This window comes from Sycon ciliatum, chromosome 11 (genome assembly GCF_964019385.1).
Source record: "Sycon ciliatum chromosome 11, ocSycCili1.1, whole genome shotgun sequence".
Classification (NCBI taxonomy): Eukaryota; Metazoa; Porifera; class Calcarea; order Leucosolenida; family Sycettidae; genus Sycon; species Sycon ciliatum.
In genome coordinates, this window is record NC_088653.1 from 21,106,373 (window position 1) to 21,119,713 (window position 13,341).

Genomic DNA, 13,341 nt, shown 5'->3' on the forward strand with positions numbered 1-13,341 from the left:
TCAGGTTCACGAGGCAAAATCGAAAAATACGGAAAAACTCGCTTATAAGCCCTTCTTGACCGTTTACATGACAAAATAAGCGCTGGGGGTTGGATAAGCTCGGGGGTCAAGGGTAGGGCTAGTTCAGCTCGGGGCGAGCTGAATAAGCCCGCCTGACCATGTAAACGCGCGCTCTAAAATGACTGGGTGACAGATCAAGGCGGGCTTATCGTACGCCTAGGGTTGAATAAGCCCGGGCTTATTTTTCTCATGTAAACGGCCCCTGATTGAGCCCCCCCCCCCAGTGAAAAATGCCCCTCCCTACTCTTTTCTGGATTTTTTGCCGTTCAATGAAAATCCAGTTGATGGTCATTTCTAGAGGGTTCATAAAGGCACATTTGTTTGGGGTGAAGTCGGGGGGGGGGGGGGGGGGGTTGCCCCCGTACGTTACATTTTGCATGGCAAGATAATTTGGAAAATGAAAAAAAACCCCTGGGTGACGAGGTACGTGTTTGCCCAGCCCGCCCCCCTACTACAGTAAAACCTGTCTAAGACGACCGACCGCTCAAGGGTCCTTCACGACGTGGTCTCCGTTACCAGGTGGTCACCTTAGCCAGGGTCATTTGACTGGAAATAGCATCCCTTGGTCCTGGTTGCAGTGGTCTTCTAGGACAGGTGGTTGCCTTATCCGAGTAGTCGCCTTGACAGGTTTGACTGTATATTGACCTGGCTAGAACCCAGGTCAATAGAAAGGCTCAGCACAACGAAAATTCGGACGAAGTTTCGCGACGGGCCTTGCGAGAATGTGTGCGTAATTTCGCACGAACTTTGTGTTCTGCACATTTTTCGTAGTTTGCCCGCTAAAATTTAAATTACCCGCTCTACAAGATGCTGTCCTATGCGAGTCTCTCCATGCCATCAATGCAGTCTCTCCATGCCATCAATGCAGTCTCTCCATGCCATCAATGCAGTCTCTCCATGCCATCAATGCAGTCTCTCCATGCCATCAATGCAGTCTCTCCATGCCATCAATGCAGTCTCTCCATGCCATCAATGCAGTCTCTCCATGCCATCAATGCAGTCTCTCCATGCCATCAATGCAGTCTCTCCATGCCATCAATGCAGTCTCTCCATGCCATCAATGCAGTCTCTCCATGCCATCAATGCAGTCTCTCCATGCCATCAATGCAGTCTCTCCATGCCATCAATGCAGTCTCTCCATGCCATCAATGCAGTCTCTCCATGCCATCAATGCAGCTCCTGCATCATATTGTACAGTACAGTCAGACTTCGCTTGACCGCACACATCCGTTTTCCACAAGAAAATATCCGGATAGGCGAGGGAACCGGATAATCGAACATACACTGCTGGCAACTGAAATGCAACCCCCTGAGCGGTGCGCTCACATCGCTAAGACCCGGCGTGGGATTGTAACACTACGAAATTGAGGCCGCTAGAAAGTGAACGCACCGCCCAGGGGGTCGGATTTCAGTTGCCAGCACTGTACATACTGTATGTATGCATGGCATATGCTGTAAATCGGTAACCAACGATTTTCTTCCGGTTGGCAAGGTATCCGGATAAATGAGGACCGGATAAGCGACGTCTGTCTGTACGTGTACATTGTAATGTATGCCGTGCCATGCTGTGCCCTGCCCTGCCCTGCCCTGTCCTGCCCTGTCCTGCCCTGCCCTGCCCTGTCCTGCCCTGCCGTGCCGTTGCGTTGCTGCAGGCTCCTATTCCGTCCAGGACTCCGTGTACTACCTATCGCTAGTGCTCATCATCGTGTTTGCTGCGGCGGCTAACCTGATTGGCCAGGCCACGACCATCGCCGTGGAGAGAGACTGGGTCGTAGTGCTAACCGCCGGCGACGCAGACTTACTGGCGCGTAAGTACTTGTACAGGAGAGCGTTTCAAATGCTGTAATCAGCCTAATGTTTTTTGCACTTGAAAATACCGCCAATCCGGCAACAGGCTCTCAGCTGCACCAAGTAGATAACTTTGCCTGATCTATTTGGTGCAGCTGAGAGCCTGTTGCCGGAATGGCGGTATTTTCAAGTCCAAGAAATACGCTGCAATGGAGTTTGGGAATTCTGAAGAAGCCTAATGATTGCGACGTATTAATGTTTGCTAATTTTGCGAGAAGAGCAGCAAATATTAACCATCGGGAATTTAGTAGATATGTAATTAGGCAAATTTGCCTGTTTGTTCTTTGACTCTAAATAAACAAACAACAACAACAACAACAACAACAACAACAACAACAACAACAACAACAACAACAAATCAAACTTCAACAGTGGGTGTATATGTGTGGCCACGGTGCTCCACGAACATTTGCCGTCGTCAACTCGCTGGTTCTGAGAGATCGCAAAAAATTTAATAGTGACACAAACACTGGGCGGTTCATTGCCCCGTCATGCATTACATCTTGGTTTGTCTCGCATTACATCATTGCCCCGTCATGCATTGTGTCGGAGATTGCAGAATTACGTCAATCGATTCTGCTTGTCTTCGACGCCAACCCCAGCACACTTCTCGTGATATCCGTGACGTACTGTAAAACCGGGAATTTTCGGGGGTGTAATATTTTCGGTACTTCCTAAAATCAACGGTTCAGTAGCACGACAATTTCGGTAAACCCGTTTTCCAGATCCTAAAAATGCATACTGTGAAAGCCATAATATATAACGAAGTGCTAACTCTAACGAGTTAACGAGGAGAAATCTGTCGTTAAAATAAAAATCGTTATACAGAAATCGATACATATACTGCCCAATTGAGCGTTGAGAATGAGTGAGAATTGTTACCTTTGGTACACGTAAACTAGTAAATTTTGGGAAATCATTATATATGCGCCTCGTTAGAATATTGGCTTTTACAGTATATGCACACTATGCCATGGCACTGTACAGAAGAGAACAGTAGAGCGCTCGCGAACACACACGCACACACACACAGCGATTTTAACTGATTGCGTTTGTTTCTTATGTTCATCACCGTCTACCAGGCGTGAATGCAATCATGCGTCGCATTGATCTAATCAACAAGATTGTATCTCCACTGCCTGTGTCATTTTTAATGACGAAATCTGTCAAGGGCTTGACTGATGGTAAGCTTGTGTGTGCATGTGAATGTGTGTGTGTGTATGTGTGTGCGCGCGCGCGTGCGTGTGTGTGTACATGTGCGTGAGTGTGTATGTGTGTGTGTGTGTGTGTGTGTGTGTGTGTGTGTGTGTGTGTTTGTGCTTACATGTGTTCTTTTGTTCTCGCATTCATCCTTGAGGGCGGTGGCGCTCCTGCGGACCCGTAGAATTCCGGCCAACAGAGTGCTTCTGTCTGTCTCTCTGTCTCTCTCCCTCTCTCTCTCTCTCTCTCTCTCTCTCTCTCTCTCTCTCTCTCTCTCTCTCTCTCTCTCTCTCTCTCTCTCTCTCTCTCTCTCTCTCTCTCTCTCTCTCTCTCTCTCTCTCTCTCTCTCTCTCTCTCTCTCTCTCTCTCTCTCTCTCTCTCTCTCTCTCTCTCTCTCTCTCTCTCTCTCTCTCTCTCTCTTTCCCACACGTGCGTGCGCGCGTGCACACACACACACACACGCACACATACACACGCATGCACGCGCACACACACACACACACACGCACCCTCTCTCTCCCACTTACTCCTACACAGTTCCAGGATACTGCAATTCATTGCCCAATAATGATGGACGTTTTTGTTTGCTTTTCTGCATTTACTTTATTTCCCGTTGTACATTGCGTTGCTGGCAGGTGCAATATTTATCGCTGGTTGGAACATCTTGTCTGGATTTTTGGAGTACATCTTACTACTCTATGTTTATCGCTATGTGCCTGCTCTGTCAGTCAAGAGTCGTCCTTCATCCGGTTAGTTCCTGTGTGTTTGTGTGTGTGTGTGTGTGTTTGTGTGTGTGTTCGTGTGTGTGTGTGTGTGTGTGTTCGTGTGTGTGTGTGGGTGGGGGCGTATTGTATTGCATTGTGCGTGTATGCGTACTAAAGTGCTGGCAACTGAAATCCGACCCCCCTAGCGGTGCGCTAGCCGCGTTAGCGATTCATACGAGACGCTAGGGGGGTCGGATTTCATTTGCCAGCACTGTAGTATGTGTGTGTATGTGTGTACAGACACGTGTATACGCGCACTGCTATGCTTTCAATTGACCCTGTTTGTTTGTTTCCAGTGCCGCATCTTCTCAACTCTTGTTTGAAAGTTAATTCGAAGTTGGAAATCCGGGAGTTGGGGAGGGGGGGGGGGGGGGGAGGGAGGGGCGCTTCAATGGCCGTTTGTGTTGAGTTTCTAAGATTCCCTGATGCTCTTTTTACTTGCTCGTGGAGATCATGCGGCTCATTCTGTTGATGAGAAACTAAAAGTGCATTTGCTTGTTTTGTGCGTGTGTGTGTGTGTGCATGTGTGTGTGTGCATGTGTGCATGCAAGTTTGTGTGTATTTATATGTGTGTATGTGTGCGTCCATGTATGTGTGTCTATGCGTGTCTGTCTGTGTCTGTCGGTCTGTGCACATGGGGTGGGGCTTTGTGCAAACGTATCAACAATATTGTAGAGTCTTCATGCGACGAAGCAGAAGATACCGATGAAGTGGAGAGGTGTGAAAGACAAGTATTGGCATCATCAGATTGTGATGTGGTGGATGACACCCCTGGTGATGAAGGTAAACTGATACACATGCAGCAGTCATGCACCCATGTACTGGTCTGCACTCGCTAGTAGAACTCCGGTTACAAAGCAAACCTCATTAGTAGACACCGATCAATGTCATTTCGCTTATGAAGCCCCTGGCTTTATAACTCAGGGGCGGATCCAGGAGGGGTTCCAGGGGTTCCGGGGAACCCCCTAAATTTTGTTAATGTACTACTGGCAACCATATGCATGTCCATGTACATATATCAGTTATTCAGTTTTTGACTATACTGGAACCCCCCCCTGTAGAGATCTCTGGATCCGCCGCTGTAACTGCAATCATTTGGTTATCAAATTATTGTCTCCTCACTGGCTTTTATAATCGAATATACTTCCATGTCTTTAAAGGTGCGGACATACGGTATGAGAAAAATTGCCGGAGCTGCCTGAGCAATATTTCGAAGAAATTTCTCAAAAAACTCGAAACCAAATTTGAGTTATTCGAAAAAGTCTAGAGGTCTATACTTTTGAATAGGGGTCAAACGGGTGTACCGGGTACCCGGGTACCCGCCCGTTAATCTCAGGTACCGTTAGTAAAAGGGTACCCGTTTGTAAAAAAAAAAGGGTGATCCTTTCGTATTCCAAGACTAAAAAAAATAGGAGTGCGGATACTCTTTTCCTTTTTCCTGTGCATTCTCGCTTTCGACTTTATCAGGCAGGAGCAGGCTGAAAGACAGACTTGACAGTTGTTCTCTCCACTCTAGTGCAAGTAAAAATCCTCGTACTGGAGGTTTTTGATTGTGATGTGAGAAAATGCAAGACTTGAAACTCGTTCGAGGTGGCAGCTGAGTAACTAGAAAGTTACGATGGTTCTCCCACATCGAACCTGCCACAGTACTTGATGAACTAGTGTCACCAGGCCGAGTGTCACAAACGGTGATGTCCGTAGGTGGTAGCTACATGTATGATACTCATGGTTGTAGTTTGTTCCTTCAATCGACGAGCTGAAAAGTAGTTCGAAATATTGCATTCAAGATTACGGATTTGTGAAGATTCATTTCACGAGTTCAAAAAGCTAGCACTAGCAGCTAGCTGGCCAGCAGCACATCAGCTGTGTCAGGCACCCCAGCTAGCTATGGGCGCGAACAATCGGAACATCTTCTGAATGCAACGAGTACCAGTTCTCTGCGAACATAGCAAATAGGATTGCGCGAGATCACGGAAGTTTTGCTAAACCACTCTGTCCTTGCATGGCTTGAATCACATCGATCTGCAGTTGATTTGCGTACATGTATCAAAATACGTAACATGTAGCTTGAAGGACCATCTACATGTACGATTGTAAGTTACTGCCTGTGAAGTAGTTATGTACATGGGCAAATGCACGGATGACATTCATTTGGAACCTTCATTGCCATAATAATTATAGCAATAAAAACTGCTTTATGGCAGTTTTCTAAAAAAAAGTTATTGTGTTCTAGTCCATGGACCCCGTCTAAAAAGTAAGAAATTACCGAAATGTGATAGCTGAAAATTAAAATTTCACACAAAACCTCACAATAATCACAACAATTGAAATGCTGCTTTCAATTTTAACTTGTACTGCACCAAGGCACATGCATGCATAGGAAAGAGGATCACGAGGGGAAAAGGTCTTCTACATGTAGCCTTTAATTCTGTGTGTGATTATTGTGAGGTTTTGTGTGAAATTTTAATTTTCAGCTATCACATTTCGGTAATTTCTTACTTTTTAGACGGGGTCCATGGACTAGAACACAATAACTTTTTTTTAGAAAACTGCCATAAAGCAGTTTTTATTGCTATAATTTCTTTTGTTTTTCTGTCACCAATAAATGGAATGCCCTATATCAATAATTATGTAAACGATGGCCTTCACATCATATCAAGAGGTTTATGTACTCTTGATCATAGCAATACCGTATTATACGCATTGAAGTGCAAGCCTTTTCTTGCAGAAAATGGCACTAGCATAATGCATGTTCTTCTGCGGGGAAACATGTGAGTAGTGGTGGTTTTTATACGGAGGTCATTCTGTGCATGTTGCTGTCGCAGAATTTCATGACTGTCATAAATTTGTCTTGCCTTTCAGATATTTCAGATTTCCCCACCCTCGATCAGATTTATTTGAGAAATGTAGCCATGCGCCAGGTGCGTGTCGCAGATGTTTTTGTTGATTCTGTGTTTATGATGGTTTATAATCATGGGTTATCGTGATAAGGTCATCCAGCATCATATTGCACTGAAATCGTAATCCTGTTGATGTCGATACAACTTTTGGAAGTAGTTCAATGACTTCAAACTGTTAGTCCACGATTTTCTAAAACAACACAGCAAAGGAGGAACAATAAACATGTATTAAAATGTAAACAAATACATTGCTGAGTCCGACACCTCGTTCCAACAACTACACTGATCCTGAGGATAAAAGGGTCAAGGCTATGGTTGGAGGTACTGATACTGAGAGATAAACAAGGCACTCCATGATAATAAAATCTTACACATCTTTTGGTGAGTATGAATGATATCCAGTCGAACCTCTTTAGGACGAACACCAAGGGACCGATGGTATTTATTCTGTGAGTTTGTCTTAACCTATTTTATAACCAGTGAATACAATTATTTCTCCAATAGACATATGAATAGATTTCTTCTACAGCGAAAGATTCTAAGCCACACCGACTCTGAACCTTTCTTTATCAACATGACGGCAACTGAAACTGCAACAGAGAAAGTACGATACATGTACTGCACATTCTTAAAGGTACTACAAACAGATCATTGCAGATCGTAATTCTTGCTTTGGCGGCACGAAACTTTATTTGGGGCAGTGCAATCTCGGCGGTACTCACAAATCAAACAGCCCAGACTCGAGTAAACAAATCCAATCATACAAGTACGAGATTTTCACGAGACGAGACTGCACCCATTGGCTTGTTTCGTATGAAGCAAACAAGTTACTGAACCTCTCCACAATGGAGATTTTCCCTGATACGCGAATTTATTTTGGCAAACTCGGTCAATGAGTCCTTGAACCTTTCCCTCCAGATTGGGAAATGCCAACGATAGTATGCCACTGACCAGTGCCTTACTTGTAACGTACTAATGTGCAATGAATATGAGTAATTCGACAACACATCTAACATAAGCCTTACCGTCAAGAAGGTGAACTCGCGTTCTTCGCACACTGTAGGCAAGGGCAAAGAGATAAAAATGGATCTAAATCCGAATAAAATCAGCACACGTTTCCGTAAATGAAAGGGTGAGCATAAGCAAATGAATCGAAGGAAACTGGTCAACTCAGAGATCAACTGTCATTGAATATTCCGTAAAAGGAGGCCTCGGCAGCGGAAAAGCTAAATTTAGAAAGGAGATCCTGTCAGCTTTTCCATTATTTATTGCATTCCGCCCAAAATCAGCACACTTTTCGTAAATGAAAGAGTCAACACAAGCAAATGAATCAAAGGGAACTGGTCAACTCACCTGTCATTGAGTAATATTCCGCGAAAGGAGGTCTCAGCAGCGCCGAAACGAAATAAGCCAGGCCAGGAGACGAAATATCCGAAACAGCTCATGCAAGAAGCAGTTCCAAAGAAGGAAGTTCCTCGTGCATGCACATCCGAAAAGACAACAACAAAAAGTCTGCAATGCCCACGCTTATGCGGCCAGCTGGCCGCGCGATGGTAGGATCTACAGGAGCCATGGAGTAGCTCCCTGGTTCAGGACCAGGTACCGAGCATCTTACGTAGAAACTTACGTAGCTACGTAGACAACGTGTCTGAATAGCGGTGTCGTTAGGTAGCGCCATGTGAACACAATAATAGAAAAGCTGACAGGATCGCTTTTCTAAATATTATGATACACGAATCAATTGCGAATCATAATGTAGTATCAAAATACAACCTGAGAATATACAAATTAAAATCATGATTTATGTGAGAAATGCGCAAAAAAATAATATGGCTGCTAAAGGGTACCCGTTAACCCGCCCGTTAAGAAAATTACCCGTTCGTTAGTTAAAGGTACACCCGTTTGACCCCTACTTTTGAAACGCACTATAGGTCTGAAGATTGTGGCGTTATTTGCTAGTTTTTTTGTTATTCACCAGATTGTTATTCATCAGGTTGACTGTACTACAAACATGATCCTCTTCTCTAAACTTCTTTCATGCGAAGAAATTACTTGCCGTGCGTACTGGGAATTTCTCGTTGCTAATATGGCATTGAATTTCCCGCTGCTAATATGGCATTTTCTGACAGCCTGGTGTGGAGGGCTAGGGAAGCATGGATGCAGTGAATGGGATTTTCGGTCTTTGACCACTTTGCATTTGGTGGGTCTGATCTCCTCACCTCCCACCGCTTTAGGAGCTGCATCTGCGCATTGATCCTTGAATAGTGGTGGCGTTCCTACGGATGCGGAAAACTCAGCCAATAGCTGAGTCTAACGCAAACTGTGAATTTGTCTTGGTGTGAAACTTGAGCGCTACTTGCCTGACTGACTCACTTTTGAGGTCTGCATTCGACACTGAGGATATTATGGGCGAAGTGGTGGTGGCCCGCCGATGCGAACGTATTTGCTTGATGACTGTGTTCCTCAACACGTCAGGTGATGCGGCCCCCAGTCCGGCGAACTTTACTTCTTTTTGTCACGCCCCAGATTCGTAGGCATTCTCTGTGTGCGTGTTTCGTGTTTCACGACACCGTAGAGATGCTGATCTGCACGCTGCAACCTTGACCCAAAACAAAACAAACCCGTGTCCTCTAGCCCTCAGTCTCCTGTTCGTTGTGTTGGTTCTGTACGTTTCAAGTGAAGTTGAACTTTCCTCGTAGAATGTGCTTACCGTATGTCAGCGCCTTTAAAGCCATGGCCTTTTATTCGAAACACCGCTGCTTTCCTAGCTATTTTAGATGCAAAATGACTCACCCACTACGCCATGCCATAAAAGTCAAAGTCCACACAGAAATTTCAATCTAAATCCATTTGTTCACCCTTCCTGCTGGGCTGTAAGTTTGCTAGCATAGTAGTACTTCTTCCTTCATTTTTACAAAACATACCGGTACGTCAAATGTCATTTCATTTGTGAAGCCCATGGCTTTATAACTGAGACTGGCTTTAAATTATAATCGAATATAACTCCATGGCTTTTAAGGTGCGGACATACGGTATGAACTTTACCTACTTTGAGGTGTTCTCTTTTTGATTTGTTGAATTTGTTGTGGTGTTAAAACTTTTAAAAAAAGCCATTGTCAGTATTGCTGTTGTGTGAGGGTGTTACTGTCACCCCAGCACATTGTAATACCAGCACAAGTTGCTATGTCTAACATAGCTTGTTCGCTATCATCGCTTCGGCGATGGGCAGGCGTATGCGTATGAGAATTGTCACCGCCACTCTGTTGGTCTTTATCTTGTGCAACGCATTCTTCTTCTTCTTCGTGTTCATTGGTTGTTTAGATGTTGGTGGTGAAGTGGCGTCGCCGTCGACAACAAAACAGGAGCATAGTGTTGCTGTCTCCGCCGGAGTAGAAAAGTCTTCCTCTGCTACGCGTAAAGGAGGTCGCAGCAGTTCGCATGCGCATGAGTCCCTGCTTCGTCGCATTCTCTATCTGATCCTGTTGCCGTACACGACCGTGGTGTTAGGATGGAAAGTGTACAAACAACAGTCTGTACTGCGGGCAGGTAATGAATAATTAGAATACTAGCATAATATGAAGAGTACTGTAATTTCACAAATTTTCGGTGCACTTTTATTTTCGGTACTTTTGGTGCGTCTGTTTCACACCTAACGTTTCAATACACCGAACAAACATTAACACACATAATCCAATAGGGAACTGCTTCTCTGTACCGAAAATTTCTGTTCACCTAACCTAGCCTGTTGCCCTCATACCGAAAATATTGAGCACCGAAAATTTCTGAAATTAGAGTACATAACCCCCCAGAGTGTGCAACGCCTGATCCAGCTCTGCATAGGGTCTTGGTCGAGCGTAGTCGGATCTTCTGATGTCATGCGTACACTGCACACCAGCGCAAGGCCGGTCTCGAGGCAGGGCACCGTTGTTTTTGATCCGAGAGTACCCGCGACTCCCCGGGTTCCCCTCAGATGTGTACGGTATTATGACGCAAAGGTCCGATTCCGCTCGACCAAGCCCCTATGCAGAGCTGGATCAGGCGTTGCACACTCTGGGGGTTATGTACTCTTCATATTATGGTACAGGTGTACCCTGGTTAGTATGACATCATCGGTTACAAGACAAACCTCATTAGTAGACAATGATCAAAAATCCCACCTCACGCCTGAAACGCATATATGCAAGTCCGGATAGTAGAGATACAATTCGTTATAAGACAAGCAATTTGACCCCCCCCCCCCCCCCCGGGGTTGTTTACTACCGTAAAAGTCCGTAAATAAGTACCTGCCCGAAAGAAATACCCCCTTCATTCGTTTGGCTCTGTCTGTTGAAGTCAAGTCAGGCCCGATAAACATACTGCCCGAAATAAGTACCGGTATGATGCGCACATGCAGCACGTAGCATGTACATCGACATGATTCATGAAAATGACTTCTCCACTACACACAAGTCAGGTCCGAAAGTTAGTTCGTGCCCGAAAGTCAATACCCGCCCGAAAGTTAGTACGGGTGTGGTCACTAAATTCGAAAGTAAAATCCATACTTATTTACGGACTTTTACGGTAATGAGGGTAGCCCTGTGCTAGTAAGATTTTGGAGTGTCCAATTCTCTGCAAACATTGAGTTCTGAAAGCATAAACCAGAGTGTGCAACTGTGCATATCAGATCTGAAACATCGCAGTTCGTGCACTATGTCACCCTGATGAGGTCAGCCACGCCACGATTTGCGTACAGCTCAAATTTTCGTGTTTCACAGCCCGGAGCTTAGCCAAGTCTGCACGATTTTAGACGTCCTGTTTTAGGATTTTGGTGTTTTTGTGTGACTGCGTACGCTGCGTACATCCGCTGACAAGTAATTTCACCAGGCTATCCGTATAAAAAAAAAACGCGAAGTTTATAGGACAAAGTGACCTGCACCACCGCGACTGGTTGCGCAACTTTTCACCGTACACTTGACGTACCATGCCGCCAGAAATGACATACTGCAGGGATTACGCTCCCACAGGAGCCATCCCGAGTTGCACACTCTGGTTTATGTACTCTTGGTCACAGGGCTAAACCGGCTCAAAGCATCGAAGCTAAACGTGCTCTAACTACGAGACACACGGCGAGCTCTGCACCTAATCTGGTTTTACTGTGTCTTTTTTTCTTTCTTTCTTTTGCTTTCTCTTGCCATGGCTGGCTAACGCCCCCTCCTTAAGTAGGCCTTTGCATTGGCTTCTGCCATTGGACGGTGAAATAGAATAATAAAAAATAAAAAAAATGTAGACATGCCTCATACAGTCTGTTGTCTATAGAAGCATTTGTCACACAGTTAGCAACTTCCACTGCTCACACATTGCTCAATACCCACACTTCCGCTGCTCACACATTGCTCAATACCCACACTTCCACTGCTCACACAATGCTTGATACCCACACTTCCGTTGCTCACACATTGCTCAATACCCGCACGTCCACTGCTCACACAATGCTCAATACCCACACTTCCACTGCTCACATAGTGCTCAATACTCACACTTCCACTGCTCACACATTGATTGATTGTTGTTGTTGTTGTCGTTGTCGTCGTCGTTGTTGTTGTTGTTGTTGTTGTTGTTGTTGTTGTTGTTGTTGTTGTTGTTGTTGTTGTTGTTGTTGTTGTTGTTGTTGTTGTTGATATGTAGGTTTATCTCTAGCCCTACTCTACATGACGGTGTTGGGTTTCAACGGCATAACAAACGGATTCCTCTACTCCCAAGGTTTAGAAGTCTGGCAGGTACGTACAAGCATCTTTAGTTGCCTGAGGATTGCCTTAGCTTTTGCTATGTGCATGAAACGCAGCGTTACAACAATGACCTAGCCGGTTGTCTCTGTTCTCTTCTGCCTAGTTGTGGTACTGCTCCATCCCGTTGTGGTGTTGAGCACTCTACGCAATCTGGGAACTCTCGCTATTGTTTTTTTTTTAAAGTAGAAGCATCTTTAGATGCATGTTTGTTGACGAACACCCCCCATACATACATTAGATGGGCGCTACACGAAGAATAGGCAACAAAGAAATATCAAAACAGTCCTAAAAAGACACGAATTTGCAACTACTGTATTTACTTCACAAGTAAAACCCGAAAACTGCTGAGTACCGTACTGTAATCATCATACCAGTATAATTATTATTTATTACTATCAGCCTTTTCGCGTTGACATCGCCAAGCAAGCTTGTCTAGTCTTCGCATAGGCCAAATGGAATGAAGAATGAGGAACGAGCAAGATCAATGAGGTGCTAAAAAAATAAAAATAAATGATACCAATAGCAATCAAAAAGTAGCTGACGTACAGAGCGGCAATAGCAATGTAGCACGAGTAAACGTATTGTACACATTCTACTAATAAACTATATGTACAGCTGAGAACTAAGAAGTCGAAAGCTACACACCAAGAGGAAAAAACACTGCGGCGTGTAGCGACATCAGCGAAGAAATTGCGTCAAGTTCAAAAATGGTCAGCTTCCTTCAGCAGAAAATAGAACTTTGCCGTCACCCGATACTGATGACTATCGTCTATGCCCGATTCCTTAACCGTGGTACGACTGCCG

The 13,341-nt window shown here is 44.9% G+C and overlaps 1 protein-coding gene across 2 annotated transcripts in view; it reads left to right on the forward strand.

Moving 5' to 3' along the window:
* LOC135827493 (solute carrier family 40 protein member 1-like) overlaps positions 1–13,341 on the forward strand; it is a 50,049-nt gene that overhangs the window by 29,677 nt on the left and 7,031 nt on the right. For both annotated transcript variants that reach the window (XM_065339983.1, XM_065339984.1), the window contains exons 4-9: positions 1,713–1,868; positions 2,991–3,092; positions 3,744–3,857; positions 4,548–4,655; positions 10,094–10,318; positions 12,437–12,528. In XM_065339983.1, coding sequence (XP_065196055.1) covers positions 1,713–1,868; positions 2,991–3,092; positions 3,744–3,857; positions 4,548–4,655; positions 10,094–10,318; positions 12,437–12,528 — 797 coding nt within the window. The remainder of the gene's footprint in view (positions 1–1,712; positions 1,869–2,990; positions 3,093–3,743; positions 3,858–4,547; positions 4,656–10,093; positions 10,319–12,436; positions 12,529–13,341) is intronic.